This window comes from Cricetulus griseus, chromosome 4 (assembly GCF_003668045.3).
Source record: "Cricetulus griseus strain 17A/GY chromosome 4, alternate assembly CriGri-PICRH-1.0, whole genome shotgun sequence".
Taxonomy (NCBI): Eukaryota; Metazoa; Chordata; class Mammalia; order Rodentia; family Cricetidae; genus Cricetulus; species Cricetulus griseus.
In genome coordinates, this window is record NC_048597.1 from 223,091,655 (window position 1) to 223,110,576 (window position 18,922).

The 18,922-nt window shown below is 44.0% G+C and overlaps 1 protein-coding gene across 1 annotated transcript in view; it reads left to right on the forward strand.

Moving 5' to 3' along the window:
* Positions 1–18,922, forward strand: part of Gadl1 (glutamate decarboxylase like 1) — a 152,197-nt gene that overhangs the window by 90,124 nt on the left and 43,151 nt on the right. The window contains exons 12-13 of the mRNA XM_027415316.2: positions 3,695–3,746; positions 13,533–13,622. Of these exons, the coding sequence (XP_027271117.1) occupies positions 3,695–3,746; positions 13,533–13,622 (142 nt within the window). The remainder of the gene's footprint in view (positions 1–3,694; positions 3,747–13,532; positions 13,623–18,922) is intronic.

Here is an 18,922-nt window from a genome sequence, read left to right on the forward strand (position 1 = left end):
AACAGCTTGGAGAGTGGAGGTCTGCAGCATTAGGAAAGCATGTCTCCATAAAATTAGCAAGATTTTGAATAAGATGTTGGTTATCGTACATGGCAGCATCAAGCCAGAGTACTAAGGTAAGCCACCACCACCCCCCCCCCCGTACATACCTTTCCTCCTCTGTCTTCTCTGCTAAACTTGCTGGGAGACACGAGAACCATGTTATTGAAATTAGGGTTACTTTTACAGTAGGCTACTTGTCTGGCCCTGATAGAAAGACATCTCCCCAAAACTGGATGTATATCTCTTATCTGGCTTCTTGCAAATAATAATAGACTTTCTAAAAACAATAAAAATGATTTTTATTTTTAGGTTGCTTTCATATATTTAAGAATTATAAATACCAAATCACCTGCATAAATGCAGACAGACATGACCCAGAACATACCCGGATTCCCTCCTGACACCCATTTCATGTATGAAGAAGATACAGGTTCCTTAAAGAAGTCCTCTACATTAGTGTCTCTGAGCCACACTCTGTGAGATAGTTGACCTCTAGGATAGTTGTCACTAGTTGATCTGTCAGAAGAAAATGCTGTCAACGCGGTCTAAGTTGTGTGGGTGATATGAACTTCTCTACTCCTCCCCTGGAAAGTCCAGTGCCTATCAGGATGTGATAGGAAGGCTCTGGGAGGTCTGTAACTAAAGACCTTCCTCGCTCAGCCTCCTCCAGTCAGGGACACAGATGACAGCATCTTGGTATTATTGAGGGAACAATGTTCTAGCTGAGAACAATGTTTTGCCAACAATTAATGTAGAATTGGGTCTGTTACTCAGCCAACAAGACACGGGAAGACGTCCATACGGCCTTGGGGAAAGTTTTCCCTGAACACTGAGCTATCAGTTTCTGAGCTGGCAAGCCACAGCAACCCTCCTGACTCAGGCCTTGCTGGATATGGGGTGGCAGGCATGTGCAGGGTCATACCTGCTGTTTTACGCGGGCACTGGGATCTGAATTTCTCTTCATTATTACTCAGCAAATGTTCTTAACTGCTGAACCATCTCCCCAGCCCTTACTTAGGATTTCTTTCTTCTAAAACAATGATGAAAATGGAATCAACTTGCCTATGTTTCTCAATGCTTTGCTCTTAGGCTTCATGGATGTGTTATTTACAGTACAGGGCTTGACTGACAGAGGTAGAGCCCACCCATTTTAACAGGTACACCATACAACTCTGGGTCACCCAGAACATTTTAATCCTCTAGCCTCGGAGTTTTGACTATAACTTTGCTTTTGATAATAGTGTAGAGAAGATGCACAGAGAGCTGTAGCTATAACATGTGTGCAATACATGTTATATATATATATATATATCCAAATGTTATATGTATCTCTCTGTGTGTCCATATGATCAATTTTTTCCTAGCTAACTCACAAGTGTGGTTTCTTCAAACAGAAAGCAACCATGTACCCACTTCTTCTGGCTCTTGTATCCCACAGCATGTGGGAAAGACAGTTCAGCATGGACGTTTCATTAGTGTTTCCTCGATGGACACTGATCTTGAGTACTTTTTCTGATGCTTAGCAATGACTGGAATTGCTTTTTATTGTGTGCTAAAGGTTCCAAGACTTTCCAGCTACTGTATGTCATGTCTGGAAAACAATAATCAGGCATCTGAATGTGCATGTAGAATGCCAATCCTTTTGTGACTCTCTGTGTGCATACAACATAATTGTCCAAAATAAAAGATTTATATGGCTAGTCAATAATGGGATTTTGTACATTTAAAAATAACATCTACATTCAAGGATCAATATTATATCTTCTGTAAAAGATATATAAATAAGATTGAGAGGAAATAAAAGTCCAAATTTTATAAACTAGAATTGGTATCCACATTCTAGAATGGTCTATAGCAAGTAATGTGATGATAAAGAAACAAACAAACAAAACCCAACCTCTTCACATGATTTCTGGGGTTTTCTGACTTGTGAAAAAATCTGCATTAGTTTGGTTTCTGAAGTTATCAAATGAGACTCAAGTGTAAAATTCTTATAGGGGAAAGGTTCCCAAGAGTTAATTGAATATATAGAATTTAATATCGTGCTCATGTTGCCATGGCTACATCATGAGTTCATAAGTTGTGAAGCCGGTTCTTGCTGGTGAGTGTGCTATATCCTTCTTTCTTTCCATCTTTCTGTTTCTTCCTCTTTTTGTGTTTAGAGTGGAATACAATATTTATCTGGCAAACACTGTTCTTTCCAAAGTTTTGTACATTTCCTTAAAGGCATCTGACCCTTTGAAATTTGAAATGCTGGGTCAATGCTGAGATTTTTAAGTTCATGATCAAATCACTTGTTTCCAGGGTCAAATATTCAGAGAGTTTCATGCACAAGTATGGTATTTATATTATTTCTAACCCCAAACTCCTTTTGTGTCCCCCTCTCAAACATGACCCCCCTTTCTTCAGTTAGTATTTTACACACACACACACACACACACACACACACACACACACACACACACACACACAGACCCCAAGTCCATTTATTGTTACTTATATGTACATGTGTTTAGGGCTGACTACTCTGGCTTAGATAACCTGTCACGGGATTTTCTCTGTAGAACACAGCTTCTCCCTATGTGAGTAGACATTTATTTCTTACAGCTTTTTACCTGGGAGTGGACCTTGTAAAATGTCCCCGTTTAAATGTAGATTAAAAAACCAAGCCACGGGAGAAGAGTCGGACATTGCTATTCACTCTGTTCAGTGTCATTGTACTCCTGCTCTAATCATATCCCAAGTCTTGTGTGTCTGAGACCTTTGCTTGTGGTGGAATAATGCTCTTTATATTCAACTGGCCATCATAGACACCCCGGCTCTATCCACACCCCCTTGCTTGTGACTCCATGCTGATCACTGCTCCTCTTGCCTTCTGTTCTAGCCATAGAAATGATTAGTTTAGACTCTTTGATCTTAAACTTAAAATCCAAGCAAAACTGCTCCATGTGGAGCATGGTGGGCAAGAGGGTAATGTGGTAGGGGATGGAGGAAGAGGAGCAGGGAGAAGAACGTGAGGGGACAGGACAGAGAGAGTCATTATGGGGCTATCCAGAAACTGGCACTAAAGAAATTCCCAGGAATCCACAAGGATGACCCCAGCTAAGACCCTAAGCATTAGTGCAGAGGGTGCCCGAACTGCCCTTCCCCTGTAATCAGACTGATGACTACCTGAATTATCATCACAGAGCCTTCAACCAGCAACTGATGGAAGCAAATGCAGAGATCCACAGCCAAGCACTGGGATGAGCTCCCAGAGCCCACTTGAAGAGAGGGAGGAGCGATAATATGAACAAAGGGGTCAAGATCATTTTGGGAGTACCCACAGAAACAGCTGACCTGAGCTAGTGGGAGCTCATTGACTCTGAACTAATAGCTCTTTGACTTTCATGCTGGAGTTTAGCTCGTGTTATAATGTGAGATTGACTCATCTCCTTAACAAGATGTGTCCTCCTAGGGAGGCCCAGAGTGTGGTCCTACAGATGTCCTCAGAGACATCTGTCCACATCTGGAGCTCTGCTTGTGCCTTCAGGACCTAAGCCCCAGCTCTGCAGCAGAAGCCACAGTTTGAGTTATGGAAGTCAATTCATAGAATTTTGGGAGTACAGAGTATCAATATTGTTATTTTAAAATAACATTGTTTTAATTTTAGGTACCTGGTAGATGAAATCAAGAAAAGAGAAGGATTCAAGTTACTGATGGAAGTAAGTGCTTGTGGAATTGCACTCTGTGCTGTGTCAGTCAACAGTGATGAAGGCAGCCACTGTCTAATCTGTTGCATTGTGTTGGTTTTGTGTTGCAGGCTAAGAAACAAGTCATTAGCTTAATTCATACAGTCCATTATGTTAATTTACTGTATTAGTGAACATTTTTTCCCTTGGTTGGATTCACAGAGAATGCACTTGCCTCTAAGTGTTGAAAATTAAAATGCTCAATAATAATTAGCAGGGATAATGCTGAATAAATTATGACCTCTTTCTTGATACAGAAATGGCACAGTGATTGTGTTGCAAATACTGTGCTTATGTATGCAAGACCAACGAAGGGAGTGTAAAGCATGCAACATGCTCTTTTTTTAATAAAATAATGAGCGCGTATGAGCTTCGGAGCAACGGGAAATGGGATGTTTCATCGTAGATGTTGGGTCTCTTGCTGTGTATAAGACGTCAGGTGATTCTGAAGATGAATGTTTTTGCTAAAATATTAAGTAAGGAAATATAAAAAACCCTCTTTCTGTGTGTGTGTGTGTGTGTGTGTGTGTGTGTGTGTGTGACAGAGAGAGGGAGAGAGAGAGAGAGAGAGAGAGAGAGAGAGACGGGGCGGGGAATATTCATGTACATGAGTGTGTGCACATGCATGCACACGGCCAGAGCAAGACATTAGGTATCATCCTCTATACCTCAACAGCTTATTGCGATAGGGTTCCTCACTGGACCAGTTGTTTGTCTCTTCATCCAGACTGACTGTTCTTAGACCTTGTGGAATCTGCCTGTTTCTGTCACCCAATGCTGAGGTTACAGGCATTCTCAGCCATGCCTGGCTTTTTACCTGAGTGGTGGAATCTCAACTTAGGTCCTCATATTTACTAAGCAAGTACTTTTACCCATTTACACATCTACCCAGCCCAAGAACCCTGCTTCATGTGAACTGTATGTTTTTTTTTATTTTTTTATTTTTTGGGGATTTTCGAGACAGGGTTTCTCTGTGGCTTTGGAGGCTGTCCTGGAACTAGCTCTTGTAGACCAGACTGGTCTCGAACTCACAGAGATCCACCTGCCTCTGCCTCCCGAGTGCTGGGATTAAAGGTGTGCGCCACCAACGCCCGGCCTGTATGCTTTTTAAAAATTATGTGTATGTACTTGCCTGCTTCCTTATACAACTCGTGATCATTAGCCTAGGGATTGGACCACCCACAGTGGACTGGGCCCTCCCACATCAATCATCAATAAAACAGTGCCTGGCAGACGTGGGGAGGTATGCAAACATGAGTGCGGTTGCCTGTGGAGGCCAGATGGTGTCAGATGGCATGGAGCTGGAGTTACAGGCTGTGTGAGCTGCCTGATGTGTGTGACAGAACTGAACTCAGGCCCTCTGCAGGGCCACTATGTGTTCTTAACCACTGAGCCATCTCTCCAGCCCCATGTTTCATTCTGGCTTTTAAGAACTGTGAAGGGTAAGGGTATCTTAGATCTTGTGAAACCTCACTGTAATCTTTAACCTAATGTAAAACCAATTATAGATTCCACTGTAGGAACTTGGCTGTGTATAAAATGTCTAGATAATCTGTGCTAATCTTTTATTCAGCAAGATACATTGGATGTTAGTGTGTGCCAGCAGTTTCAGAAGTATTTAAGACAAGAGAGATTCCCCACTCAATGCTCATATTCCAATGGGAAGTAAAAGGAAAACAGTAAATAGAAGCCTTCAGAAAAGAAATAAGTTCATGAGGAATACTCTAGAATGAGTATAAATAGAGTTATCAGTGCTACAACAGTTGTAATGGAGGCATTAGATTAGCAGGGTGAAATTGTGAAATCGGTAGAGGAGAGATGGCTCAGTTGGTAAAGTGCTTGCCTTCCAAGAATGAGGACCTGAGTTTAATATCCACCAATCCCTATTAAAGCAAGCAAACAAAAACTAGCGGGGTGGTGAATGCTTATCTCACCGTCCTAGTTTGCTTCTCTGTTGCTGTGATAAAACACTGACCGAAAACAACTTGGGAAGGGAAGGGTTTGTTTCTGCTTACAGATTTCAGTCTATCATTAAGGGAAATTGTAGTAAGAGAACTTACGAGGTACCTGTGGTGCTGACCACACCCACTTGGGCATGGTCACAGGTGCGTACCTGAGCCTGTGGGATTTAGGTTTGAGGGGAAGGACAGGCTTGCTCTCTGGCTGGGTTCCAGTTGGGTCTCGGAGGACAGCTGAGATTGGATGCACTGACTCTGGGTTATCGGTTTCTCATGTAGGTGATTTCTCCCCAATAAAATTAACCTACTTCATCCCTATCCCATGTATCATTTTACTAGCACATTCTGGTGTCAGAAGTGGGATACAAATCCATGCCTCCATTCGGAGACCTCTCACTACAGGGAACCAAGGCAAGAACCTGGAGGCAGGAACTAGACCAGGGGCCATGGAGGAGTGCTGATTACTGGCTTGCTTTTCTGGCTTGCTCAGCCTGCTTTTTTTTTTCTTTTTTTCTTTTTTCTTTCTTTCTTTTTTTTTTTTTTGGAGACAGGGTTTCTCTGTGTAGCTTTGGAGCCTATCCTGGCACTCGCTCTGGAGACCAGGCTGTCCTCGAACTCACCTGCCTCTGCATCCCGAGTGCTGGGATTAAAGTGTGCACCACCAATGCCCGGCTTCAGCCTGCTTTTTTATACAGTTCAGGAACATATACCTAGGGATTGGACTGCTCACAGTGGACTGGGCCCTTCCACATCAATCATCAATAAAATAGTGCCCCACAGATATGCCAATGCGCAATTGGAGAGATACGTGAACATGAATTCAGTTGCCTGTGGAGACCAGAAGATGGCATCAAATCCCGTGGAGCTGGAGTTACAGGCTGTCAAGTGGACAGCACAATACCGAGCGCCTCATTCACCTAACATATTGACCTCTGGCTCCACCCGTTTTCTCCACAAATACGATTTCATTCATTACAGATGAACACATGCATGCATCATGTCATCTTTAGCTGTCCGAATGTTGGTGGATCTCTTAGCTGGCCCTGTATCATATGAATATCTACACATACAGGGGACAGCCAGTGCTCACACTGCTGCTTTAAGTCAGAGTCACATTTTATATTTTCCTGACGCTGAGTTCCCCCTTTATTTTATCAAATTTGGGTTGCTTTATTGCCACAGGAGTCATGAGAAACACTTTGCATTTTGGAATGCCTGGTGGGTTTTTGTTGTTTGTTTGTTTTTGTAAGGTTGAAAGTAAAAGTGCTGGGGGAAACAGATAACCTGCTCAAATGACACAGATACCTTCTTCCTAAAGGCCCTGGAAAGGAGGGAGGGACACTTAGCACCATCTTTGGGGAATTAAATTCATATTGTTATAAGGTAAGCTTTCATTGTTAGGCAGGCTTTGGTTCTGGGTATTTTTTTTAAAGTTTTACTTATTTTATTTTTTTAATTAATTTTTAATTTAATCTCTGTGTATATGTCCATGGGTGGGTATGGGCACCTTGTGTAGTACCTACAAAGGCCAGAAGAGGGTGTTAGAACCCCCGGAGCTGGTGTTAAAGGTGTTTGTGAGCTGCCTGAAGTAAATGCTGGAACCTGAACTCAGGTTCTCCACCGAGCAGTGCGTGCTCTCCGCAGCTGAGCCATCACTCCAAACCCATGAGTGTTGTTTTCCCTATAGAAGCCAACTGGTTCCAATAGATTAGGAGGCTTCCTGTGCAACCCATCCAGAATTTCCACTGCAGTGTTTTGGGTTTTTGTCTTCATTGCTTCATCTGAGAATTGAAGCTGAGTCCACAGGCACAGCACATGCCTAGCACTGAGCCGCAGCCAAGCCCTGCTGTAGAATGTTCATATTTCATTTACATTTGTCTCCCTTGATTTTTGCTTCAAGAACTAAAGAAGAATTGGGCCTTTAATTTCATGTGTAGGTGTGAAGTTAACTTTAAAATGGAGAGGGAGAGAGAGAAGGGGAGAGGAGGAGGGGGAGAGGTAGAAAGATAGAGACAGGGAGGGGGGGATTTAAATACAACATTAGAAATTGTAAATGAACATAGGAAAACAGAGCATCTAGCACTTGAATGTCTTTTCCTGAAAAGGGCTAAAGTGATGTCTATCTTCCTGAAGATGATTGAAAGTTATCATTTCAGATGAATTCTGCATTATTCATAGTCCCCTGAAAACTATAACTCTGTCTCTTTTCTCTGTTGGAGCTAAGATCTGATAGTTACTTTCCTACAGGTATACTCCTTAGACTCCTGTTCACATTTTCATTCCAATCTCATGGGTGAGTTTGAATTATTCGCCTTTTTATTTTTGTCTTCTTGAATTCTACATTAGGAAGTGTTATTGGGATTCATAGACTTTTAGAGGCATGAAGAACATCTTGTCGACCTTCTTGGCCAGCTCCCACCTGTGGAGAGCTCACTGGCTCTTCCTCCACCAGATAGCTCTGAATGCCCATGTTCTAACTATGGATGCTTATGGCCCCCACCCACCCGGTGTGTACCCAGAATCTTGTGAATTACCTTAGATCACTTACCTCACACAGACTGATGTGATTTTGGTGACCTCTTTACTTGCTGAGATATAACACATCTTATTTCAACTTCTGGGACTTCTACTATACAGTTTCCCACTCCATCTTGAAGTTCTCACCTGCAATGGTTTCTCTGACCTTCTCCTGTGACTTTCTCTTCTCAGCCTTGGTGTGAGGTCCTCTTGGTTTAATACCATTTGAATATTTTTCCTATTCTTTCATGCTTCACCATTTATTCTATTAGTATAGTCTCCTGAAAGATTCTGACATCTGGGTTTTATTGCATGATAAGTAAAAAACCCAGAGACAGATATTGGGGTTCAATCTTCAAGCTGAAGATCAGAAAAGCAAAGCAGTGAACCACTAGCTCTCACCTCTACTGAAAGGCAATCCTGACTCCTCAGACTGCAATCCCAGATTGTGAGGCTCTCCTCAACGTAGCTGGAGAGTCCTGAGACTTCAATGCCTTCCTATCCTCCATGTGGCTGGAGAATGCAATCCAGCTCTGAGACCCTGTTCCTGTCTTAAATACCTCTCATGAGTCCTGGGATTAAAGGCGTGTGATCCTAAGTGCTGACATCATCTTTGTGAGAGTTTTAGGACTGGATATATTTCTTGTAGCTCAGTGTGGCCTTGAACTATCAGATATCTGTCTACCTCTTAACCCTAAGTCCTAGGATTAAAGGTGTGTGCCACCACTGTTCAGTTTCTATAGATACTGGGATTAAAGGTGTGCATCACCACTGCCTGATCTCTATAGCTTAAGGCTGATTTTGCTTTCTGAATCCTCAGGCAAGCTTTAATAAATCATAATACATCACTACAGGGCTCAGCATTCATTACCATTGTATATGGCTCCCCCCTTGACTTTCATGTTTGCTTATCCTCTGGTTTCCCTAGATGCCATAGAAACTTCACCTCCAACTCACCTTTCCTGAAGCTGATGTGCAGCTGTTTTTCTTACCAAAAGTTCACATTCTTCCTTGGGTTATTAGGACCATGATCCGTCCAAGCAAACCTCTTGATGGCACCTTTCCCCACCCCCTTTTCTTCTGCTTGACTACTTAGTCTTCTGCCTGTCTTGGTTCAGAGCCAACCACTTCTCAGTTGGCAGGATCTTCCTCTTTCATCTAAACCCTCTCTAGCCCATCTCTTGACATGGCTCTCGAATGACTTTCCAAAACGTAAGTTATAGCTAGGCTGACACTCTATCCTGACTGCACACTGCCTCTTGAAGCAAGCTGGGACCCCAAGCATGGCATGTGGAGAAGCCCACTGCAAAGCAAACCTTATCTCTAGCTTAATTTCTCACCATTAAACTCTGCCCTCTGCTCATTTTTCAGTCCTCCGAAGACTTAGGTGTCCACTGATGTGTTATCCATTTCTTACAATGTAGAAGTCTCTCGTCGTAACACTCATTGCCTATTAGCTCTTCCACCCCACTTCCTCGGGAGGCTCTGAGTTTCTGGGCACAGGCATATGACATAAGTCATTTTCTCATTCTAATTCCTCATCCAGTCTCCACAACACAGAAATTCTGCTTCAGATGCCGAGCAATTTGGTCGGCCTTCTTTAGATACTCTATACATCTTAGGATCTCCTTTCAGACATGGTGTCCAGAAATGTTCACAGTGATTTGTCTCATTTAGTGCAGATTTTAATGAGACTGCACATCGACTTGAAAAGGACATCTCCTTCTTCCCGGATGGCCCCAAGGAATAGTCATTAACCTCACAGAGTACCTGCCATGTGGCAGGTACGCTACCCACCACTGCGAATAAATTCTCTTTCCACTCATCCAGCTGAGCCCATGGTATAGACAGTGTCACCCCACATTACAGTATAGAAAGCAGAGGCCAGATCATGTGGCATTTGTCTAAGCCAAGACCTGGGGAGGTGCTGGGGAAATGGCTGTCAGTATCATGTTTCCTGTGCAAGCAAAAGGACCTGAGTCTGATTTCCAGTACCCATGTAGAAAGTAGGATTACGTGGGTGCAGGCTTGTAATGTCAGCACTAGGGAGGTATAGGCAAATGGATCCCTGGGGCTTATTGACCAGGCAGCCTGGCCTACTTGGCAAATTCCAGACAAGTGAGAGACACTGTCAAAAATAAGATGTGGAAGTTACCTATGAAATGTTGCTTGAAGATGACCTCTGACACACACACACACACACACACACACACGAATGTGATTTAGTGAGTTTGAAATTCCAGTCTTGTGACTAAAACCTGGGCTTTATCCATGGTGCCATCCTTAAAGAGTTTCAATTACTACAATCTTGTTTTTAAAACAAGAATATGAAGACTTTCGAAATCTACCTTGTTCAGTGTCTCCTTGTTCTATATTTGCATAATTGATTCTTTTGATCTGAGTGCTAGAGTCTGCATGTATTCTTAATAAAATATATCATGTTACCTTCTTGTTACTGTTATTCTGATGGAAAGATTGTGTAAAAAACAGATATGGCATTGTTTTACAGAAATTGACCTTAGTAACTATTGGTGACCGCTAATTTGTTAGTCACTAACCTTTTCTAGTATTGCTAACAAAGCACCCATTTGGTTTTCTCTTTGGAAGCCAGCGTATAGTGGAAGTGGTCCTTAAAAGATGAGAATAATGTGCTTGTTGCTACCATTTTCTCCACTCCACCACATGGTCAGTTACCCTTTCTGTGCCTTCAAAACGCTATGGTTTGTAGAGAATCTAGACTGCGTGTGCTCCCATGGTGCTCAGAGGTCATGCTTTCATACATGAAGGAAATTAAAAGCAAGTGGCATCTGCATGATTCTGCCCTGAAAATGGCCATGAGTGCTGTGAGGCTCATCAGAAAGTCACTGCATGGGACAGAAGCTGCAGGAAGAGCAGAACAGGAAACTCAACTGTGTTCTTGGTGAATGGGCAAAGAGTTCCTTCCTGCTCACTCACTTGGAAATGACTAAAGTGAGTTTATGCCACCAAATGGAGGATCAAAGTCCTCCAGTGAAGTATCAGAAGGGCTTTACACCTTGTCAACTGTCACTTCAGGGAGCCATGCCCTTCAAAAGAGAATATTGAGCAGAAGGGGCCACAGAAAAAGTTACTATCACAGTAGCTAAAAGAAAGTTGCACAAGGAAACAGACTTGAACAGCCTAGGGCATGACTTGAGACATAGATGGTATGCCACAGAGATCAGCTGTCAGACATGTGTCATAGTATTTCCACACAAATAACAATGAATAAATATTGATGATGTAGTAGGGTCCATTCAAAGGGGAAAAACAAAACAAAACAAAACAAAACGAAGTGGCCTGGTAACTTGAAGTGAGAAGGATACAGGTAGATAAGTCTATAAAAGATAGGGAAGTTAGACATATAGATATGGATAGACAGACAGACAGATATGATACACAGATATAGCAGTGCATACACACATATGCATGCATAATATACACAATTATTAACAGCGACCTGGGGCATGAGAGGTGATCTTACTGGAATGAAATAGCTCACTAAAACTGTACAGACATTAGAACTGACCCATAGAGAACCAGCGTCCCTTCCAGAACTGAGATGGAACCCAGGAAAAAGAGGCCACTCCCTCACAGGCTGAGAAACAGATCCCCTTGGAAAGAGTGGGAATGGGGCAGACGTCACACTCTGAAGACTCACTAGACATCTATGTTATGCTTTTGGGGGAAGCCATCTTTCTACAGGGGCCAGAGATGAGAAGTGGCTGCAGACTGCTCATAGAAGTCACCAGTCAAGTCATGGGCCTGGCTGGTGATAACTTCCACCCTCCAAAGCTGCCTGGGCAGTGTGCCAGGAAGTAGAACTGCCATTTTGCTAAGATGCCCCTAAAGCAGTAACTACTTGCTTCTGGGCTCCCAGGGCTGTTGAAAACAATCCTGCTCCTTCATGGGACTCATGAAGCACACTGGGAAGAGTCACCTCTTCCTTTAGCATTCCTCCAGCTACATACATACATACTGATGACAACATACACTATTAGATACGCCAACATTTGCAATATTTACAGGGTCCACCACCATTACTGTAGAGAACCAAAAAATGGGTGGGCTTAGAGCTGAAGGCAAATACATTTGTAACTGATGCCAGTGGCACTGGGGATGTGTACCTTTGATTTATAGCTTGATACCTAGAAGCAAATGACAGATAGAGAACTATCATTTTCTTCCACTTTCTAATTAGTGTTTGAAAAAAATTTATTCATTTTAAATGATCAACTATTTTAGAAGCTCAGCAAGTCTATCTAGAGGAACTAAATCTATGATAAATCAGAGGCCCAAATGTAAAATTTGCAGATTTGTATTATAAAACATATAAAACATTGTCTTGTGATAAAGGGGAGTGGAAACTGAGTTGAACTGAACAGCAGTTACTTTGTAAAAACGACTCTCTAGTTTAACGATTTGTAACTCCTTCTCTTTGTCAAGTCCAATGAGAATGTAGAAATTGCAAAGATGAAAGGGCTAGTAGATCAGGAAGTTGCCGTGGTGAGCTGGAAACATCCCTAGGTTCTCAGTGATAATTTAAAGCCACAGACAGCAGAACTCCATGTGGTACCAGTCTTGATCTTAAGATAAGAGATGTCAGCTGTTTATTCTTTCTGAAGTACAGCAGACTTCATAGTGGGAGTGCTGACAGCCCAGCAACTAGTAAGAGCTGCAAGCATCAGTTACTGGCTACCAACTACATTCGTAGTGAAAAAGTATCAAAGATGTCTAAATAACTGTTAGTGCTGCGTGTCCAGTAAAGAAAGTGGCTGCCATCTGCAATGGATTCTTAATAAAAAGGAATTGTATCTCCCTTGTGAAGCCACCCCATAATATGCTAAATGCTAGTTGAGTACATGTCTTTTGATGGTCTTTGACATGGTTTTTCTTACATTGTGCGCCAATGAAGATGAGAATTATTCTGTGACAATGTCTATGTTACAATGTGTGTGTGTGTGTGTGTGTGTGTGTGTGTGTGTGTGTGTGTGCGCGTGTGTGTGCGTGTGCTTGCTCATGTGCTGAGTTTTAAGCCCACCCTTTATGTATAGGGAAAAAAAAAACTTCTAGATTCAAACTCCAGTAAAATAGTCAGAAGTCATGCAGAACTACTCTGCAAGAGTTTGGCTATATTATAAGTTGTACACTTGATGACTCTTGAGAGACTAGCATAGAGTTTAAAACTCATTGTTTAATTACATTCTAAGAAGAATCTTAAAATAACAAAACAGCATCCTTCTTATTATACTTTTTTAATCTGCAGCCTGAATATACCAATATTTGCTTTTGGTACATTCCACCGAGTCTCAGAGAGATGGAAGAAGGACCAGAGTTCTGGAAGAAGCTCAGCTTGGTGAGTAATGAGTCGGTTGTGTTTTTCTTTTTGAAGAGATGGAGTCAACGCACCTGCCTATTGGTCAGTGTCTAACTCCATGTGTGACTGCCTCTTGAAGACCCAAAGAAGCGCCTCGATTAATGGTGCCTCTCAGTAGAAACTGATGACATGCCAGCACGTGTAAACTGCATTTACATCCAGCATATTGACTCTCCTGTGCTGTGTGCAAGGTAACTATAGACTTTCTGAGAAATTCTGCCTCCCTGTGAGCTTCAGAAAATGTGAGCTGGTTGCAGGGTTCCCAGTCACAGTTGTGTGACAAATAGCTGATGTTCTCGATCCTGTGGCACATTGCCATCTCAGCATTTCCATCACCTCACTTGAAAACAGGAGCAAAAGCCTAAATCACATACTGATACTTTGGGGAGGGTGTCTCTGGCTTCTTATGTTCTTAAAGGAAAGAACAAGAGAGAGGGAGAGGGAGGGAGGGAGAAAGGGAGAGAGAGAGAGAGAGAGACAGAGAGAGAGAGAGACAGAGAGAGAGAGAGAGAATATCTGAGCAGTTTATTTAGCTATTTATCTAAACAAACACCCCAGAGAGAAATTAGACTGGGCTACCTAAAGGTAGGCAGGGGGAGTCCAGTAGATTCTGTATTGTATATTCTAAAGACATTTTTGATGAATGTTTATGAGATTGGGATATATTCATGGGATGAGGGAACCCCTTTGCCCTCCATCATCATCATGGATTGAGTCTCCCTTGTATAATATTTCTTCTTATGGTGATCTAGAAAAGTCTAAAAATTGGGTCATGTCGGAACCACAAAGCAAGTGATGATGTGTGGGGGGATGCCCATAGTCTCTGATGCAGAGTGAAGAAGCCACCTGCAGGTCCAAGTGTTCTTCACCTCAGTGGAGAAAGCTGACTATGCAGAGACCTCATTGCTGCTATCCAGCTGCTGTGTTCCTTTGTTACCTCGCATCTAACTCCTCACCTACCCTGGCTCCATACCCAGTGAGCAACATTCTATTTTCCTTACCAGAAAAGCCTGTAGCACACTCCCAAAGGACTTTCGGGGAACAAAATGAAAGATTCTGGGCCTGGATTTGTAACTGAACAAAACTGTGCCTCAAAGTGTCTTCATGGGGCTTGGAGTATAGCTCAGGGGTAAAGCGTAAACCAAAGATTTCCTTACAGGTTCAAAGGCCTGAGCATTGAAAACAGAGGCTTCACACATAGCCATAGAGAGCTGACGTGTAGAGAGGGAACCCTTGGCCCCAGGGGCTGTGTCTCTCTCAGCCATCTCTCTCCTCACCTGGCTGTGCTGGATAAAATCCTCCCCCTCATCCTGCTTTCCAGGCCCCTGAAGTCTCATTAGCCAGCATCCCTTATCTCTACTCCCAGCTGCATATTGAAAATGAACTTGGGGTTTCAGCCAAATGACACGCATGTGAGAATTCACAAGGGGTTAGTGCCTTTAAAACCAGGCGATCCCCCTGTACCTTTCCTCCAAGGTAAGCAGAGAAGACTCCATCCCAAGTTCATAAAAGCTCTGGCATGCAACCACTTCCCTCCTCTCACTGGAGGAAACACTAATTATTTAAACAGCTTTTGACAGTTGATAGCCCTTCAACTTGCCCTTTGAAAGAAAGGAAAAAGACTTACCAAGCAGGCAGCAGTAAACATTTACTGAGAGCTAGATGTATTAAGCACTAGGGAGACAAATATCAAACCAACTTGCTCTATGCCCTTGACAAGTTCATGTTCGGGGTATAGCAGGGAAGGAGACAGACGGTTGTGATGAAGGCAAGCTCTGCTTGCAGCAAAAGCAGGGTGGCCATGCCTCTGCTTCCATGTGTGACACAGGGTGGCCATGCCTCTGCTTCAGTGTGTGACACTGGAGTGGAGTCTTCATCAGTAGCGAGATGCCAGGGGGAACAGCTAGAAAGCAATACATCCTAAGGAAGTCCAAAGCATGACGATCTTGAGAGTCAAGAGGAGGGGTATGCCCTACGTTAGGAGGGGCAGTGACAATGTGAGGACAGCAAGTAGAGCTTGGCATTTTTTACCATAAGTAAATTAAAAGGGACAAAGCATTTCTTTGGCTATGAGCTATGACTCTCTGTGGCCTTACCTGATGGATGGCATGATCTCTCACTTCAGGTCATTTCTCTTTACCTAGGACACATTTATGCCTCCTGTACTGTGGCATCCCGGTTAACACACACACACACACACACACACACACACACACACACACACACACACACACGTATATATATGCTATCTCCTGTCAAACCTGAGCTCAAGAAGAGTGGTGATTCATTTTAATTTTTAACTAGATTGGATTAAAGAACACCTAGGACATTGGTGAGGTACACCTTTGGGCGTCTGTAAGGACATTTCAAGAAAGATCTACCTAAGGAGGGAAGACCCAGTCTAAATATGAACAGCAGCATTCCATGGACAAGGGATCTAGCCTGAATGAAAAGGACAAAGTGAGCTGAGTGCCAGCGTCATCTCTCTCTAACCTCTGACTGTGGGTACAATGTGAGCAGCTGTCTCAAGAGCCAGCTGCCATGACCTCTTCATCACAGTAGACTGTACCGTCAAACTGCTGGCTGAAAGGATCCTTCCTTTCTTAAGTTGCTGCTTATCCTCAATTTCATCGCAGGAAGAAAGAGCGAGATTCAGGAACATGGATGGAGAGAAGTCAGGGCGACAGTCATGTCCTGGCTTTGCCACACTCTCACCCCTCATTTCAGCAGGCTCCCCAGGCCTTGGGGTCTGTCTGGTATTTCGTCACAGAATGTAACAGGAAGGTGCTGAGCGAATGCATAGCGGATGGTCCATAAACTGCAAGGGGAATAGAACAGTCCAGGTGGGAATCTGAGTGAGGCGAGAGGGGAGTTTTTCACTTTGATGGATGAAGACCTTAGGCTGTTGGGCAGAGCCTGAAGAGAAACTGCTTTGAGTTGAGAAAGATGGCCACAGACCTGAAGATCATTTTTTTGGTTAAGAGAAGTCATATGGAATGTCACATTTGTGTTTCTTTGAGTCACTGCCATGGCACAGACAGAGATTAAGATAACTAGACAGCTTCCTGGAATGCAGGGTTGGTTTTTTCATGCTTCCCCTTTGCATCTACTTTAAGAAAATTCAAAATCAATACTGGATTTTGTGCTCATTACTCTTCATTGGTATGAAAAAAAGAAAAACAAAAAACAGAACCAAACGCAATTTAGGAAGCAAACCTCCACCCACACACAGGGAGCTGACAGGTCACACCTCCATCCACACACAGGAAGCTGACAGGTCACACCTCCACCACACACAGGAAGCTGACAGGTCACACCTCCACCACACACAGGAAGCTGACAGGTCACACCTCCACCACACACAGGAAGCTGACAGGTCACACCTCCACCACACACAGGAAGCTGACAGGTCACACCTCCATCCACACACAGGAAGCTGACAGGTCACACCTCCACCCACACACAGGAAGCTGACAGGTCACACCTCCACCCACCACACAGGAAGCTGACAGGTCACACCTCCATTCACACACAGGAAGCTGACAGGTCACACCTCCACCACACACAGGAAGCTGACAGGTCACACCTCCACCCACACACAGGAAGCTGACAGGTCACACCTCCACCCACCACACACAGGAAGCTGACAGGTCACACCTCCACCCACACACAGGAAGCTGACAGGTCACACCTCCACCACACACACAGGAAGCCGACAGGTCACACCTCCACCCACACACAGGAAGCTGACAGGTCACACCTCCACCCACACACAGGAAGCTGACAGGTCACACCTCCACCACACACAGGAAGCTGACAGGTCACACCTCCATTCACACACAGGAAGCTGACAGGTCACACCTCCACCACACACAGGAAGCTGACAGGTCACACCTCCACCACACACAGGAAGCTGACAGGTCACACCTCCATCCATCCACACACAGGAAGCTGACAGGTCACACCTCCACCACACACAGGAAGCTGACAGGTCACACCTCCATTCACACACAGGAAGCTGACAGGTCACACCTCCTTCCACACACAGGAAGCTGACAGGTCACACCTCCATCCAGAAACAGGAAGCTGACAGGTCACACCTCCATCCAGAAACAGGAAGCTGACAGGTCACACCTCCACCACACACAGGAAGCTGACAGGTCACACCTCCATTCACACACAGGAAGCTGACAGGTCACACCTCCACCACACACAGGAAGCTGACAGGTCACACCTCCACCCACACACAGGAAGCCGACAGGTCACACCTCCATCCACACACAGGAAGCTGACAGGTCACACCTCCATTCACACACAGGAAGCCGACAGGTCACACCTCCTTCCACACACAGGAAGCCGACAGGTCACACCTCCATCCAGAAACAGGAAGCTGACAGGTCACACCTCCACCACACACAGGAAGCTGACAGGTCACACCTCCACCACACACAGGAAGCTGACAGGTCACACCTCCATCCATCCACACACAGGAAGCTGACAGGTCACACCTCCACCACACACAGGAAGCTGACAGGTCACACCTCCACCACACACAGGAAGCTGACAGGTCACACCTCCACCACACACAGGAAGCAGAAAGAACAATTTAAAAGAGGAGTGAGGGTATAGACTTTCAAAACCCACTCCTAGTAGGCTTCCTCCAATAAGGCTCTACCTCCTAAAAGTTCAATAACTTCCTAAACTTGGGACCCAATATTCAAATACACAAACCTGTGGGGGATATTTCTCTCTTCAAACTTCACAGATACATAAGGTAAAATCATCTCACCTTCACAGGAAAGCAAGCACACATTAAATAGACATTCTCTTTCACCTCCAACAATAACCAGCATTTGTTCTGGGATAGTTAGTATCCATCGCTGCCTATTCTTTGCTGCTGCAGCTGGAGAGAGAGCTCAGTGGTTAAAAACACTTGCTATTCTTCCACAGGACCTGAGTTCACCTACATCAGGCAACTCACAACTGCTGGAACTCCAGTTCCAGGAGTTCTTATGTCCTCATCTGCCCTCTGTAAGCATTCAAGTACACATGGCATACACTGCCAGCAACACACACACACACACACACACACACACACACACACACACACACAAATAGAAATGAATTTTGTACAAAAGCACAAATGTGTCTTTGCTTTTGAGATCACCATTCCCTTTGCCTGGTTTAGCACTATGCCTTTTGTCCTGATTGTTTCTGGCTGGTGGGGCCTCGGGTTCTTAGTTATCCCATTCTCTCTCTGCCTGGGTGTTTGTGGATGA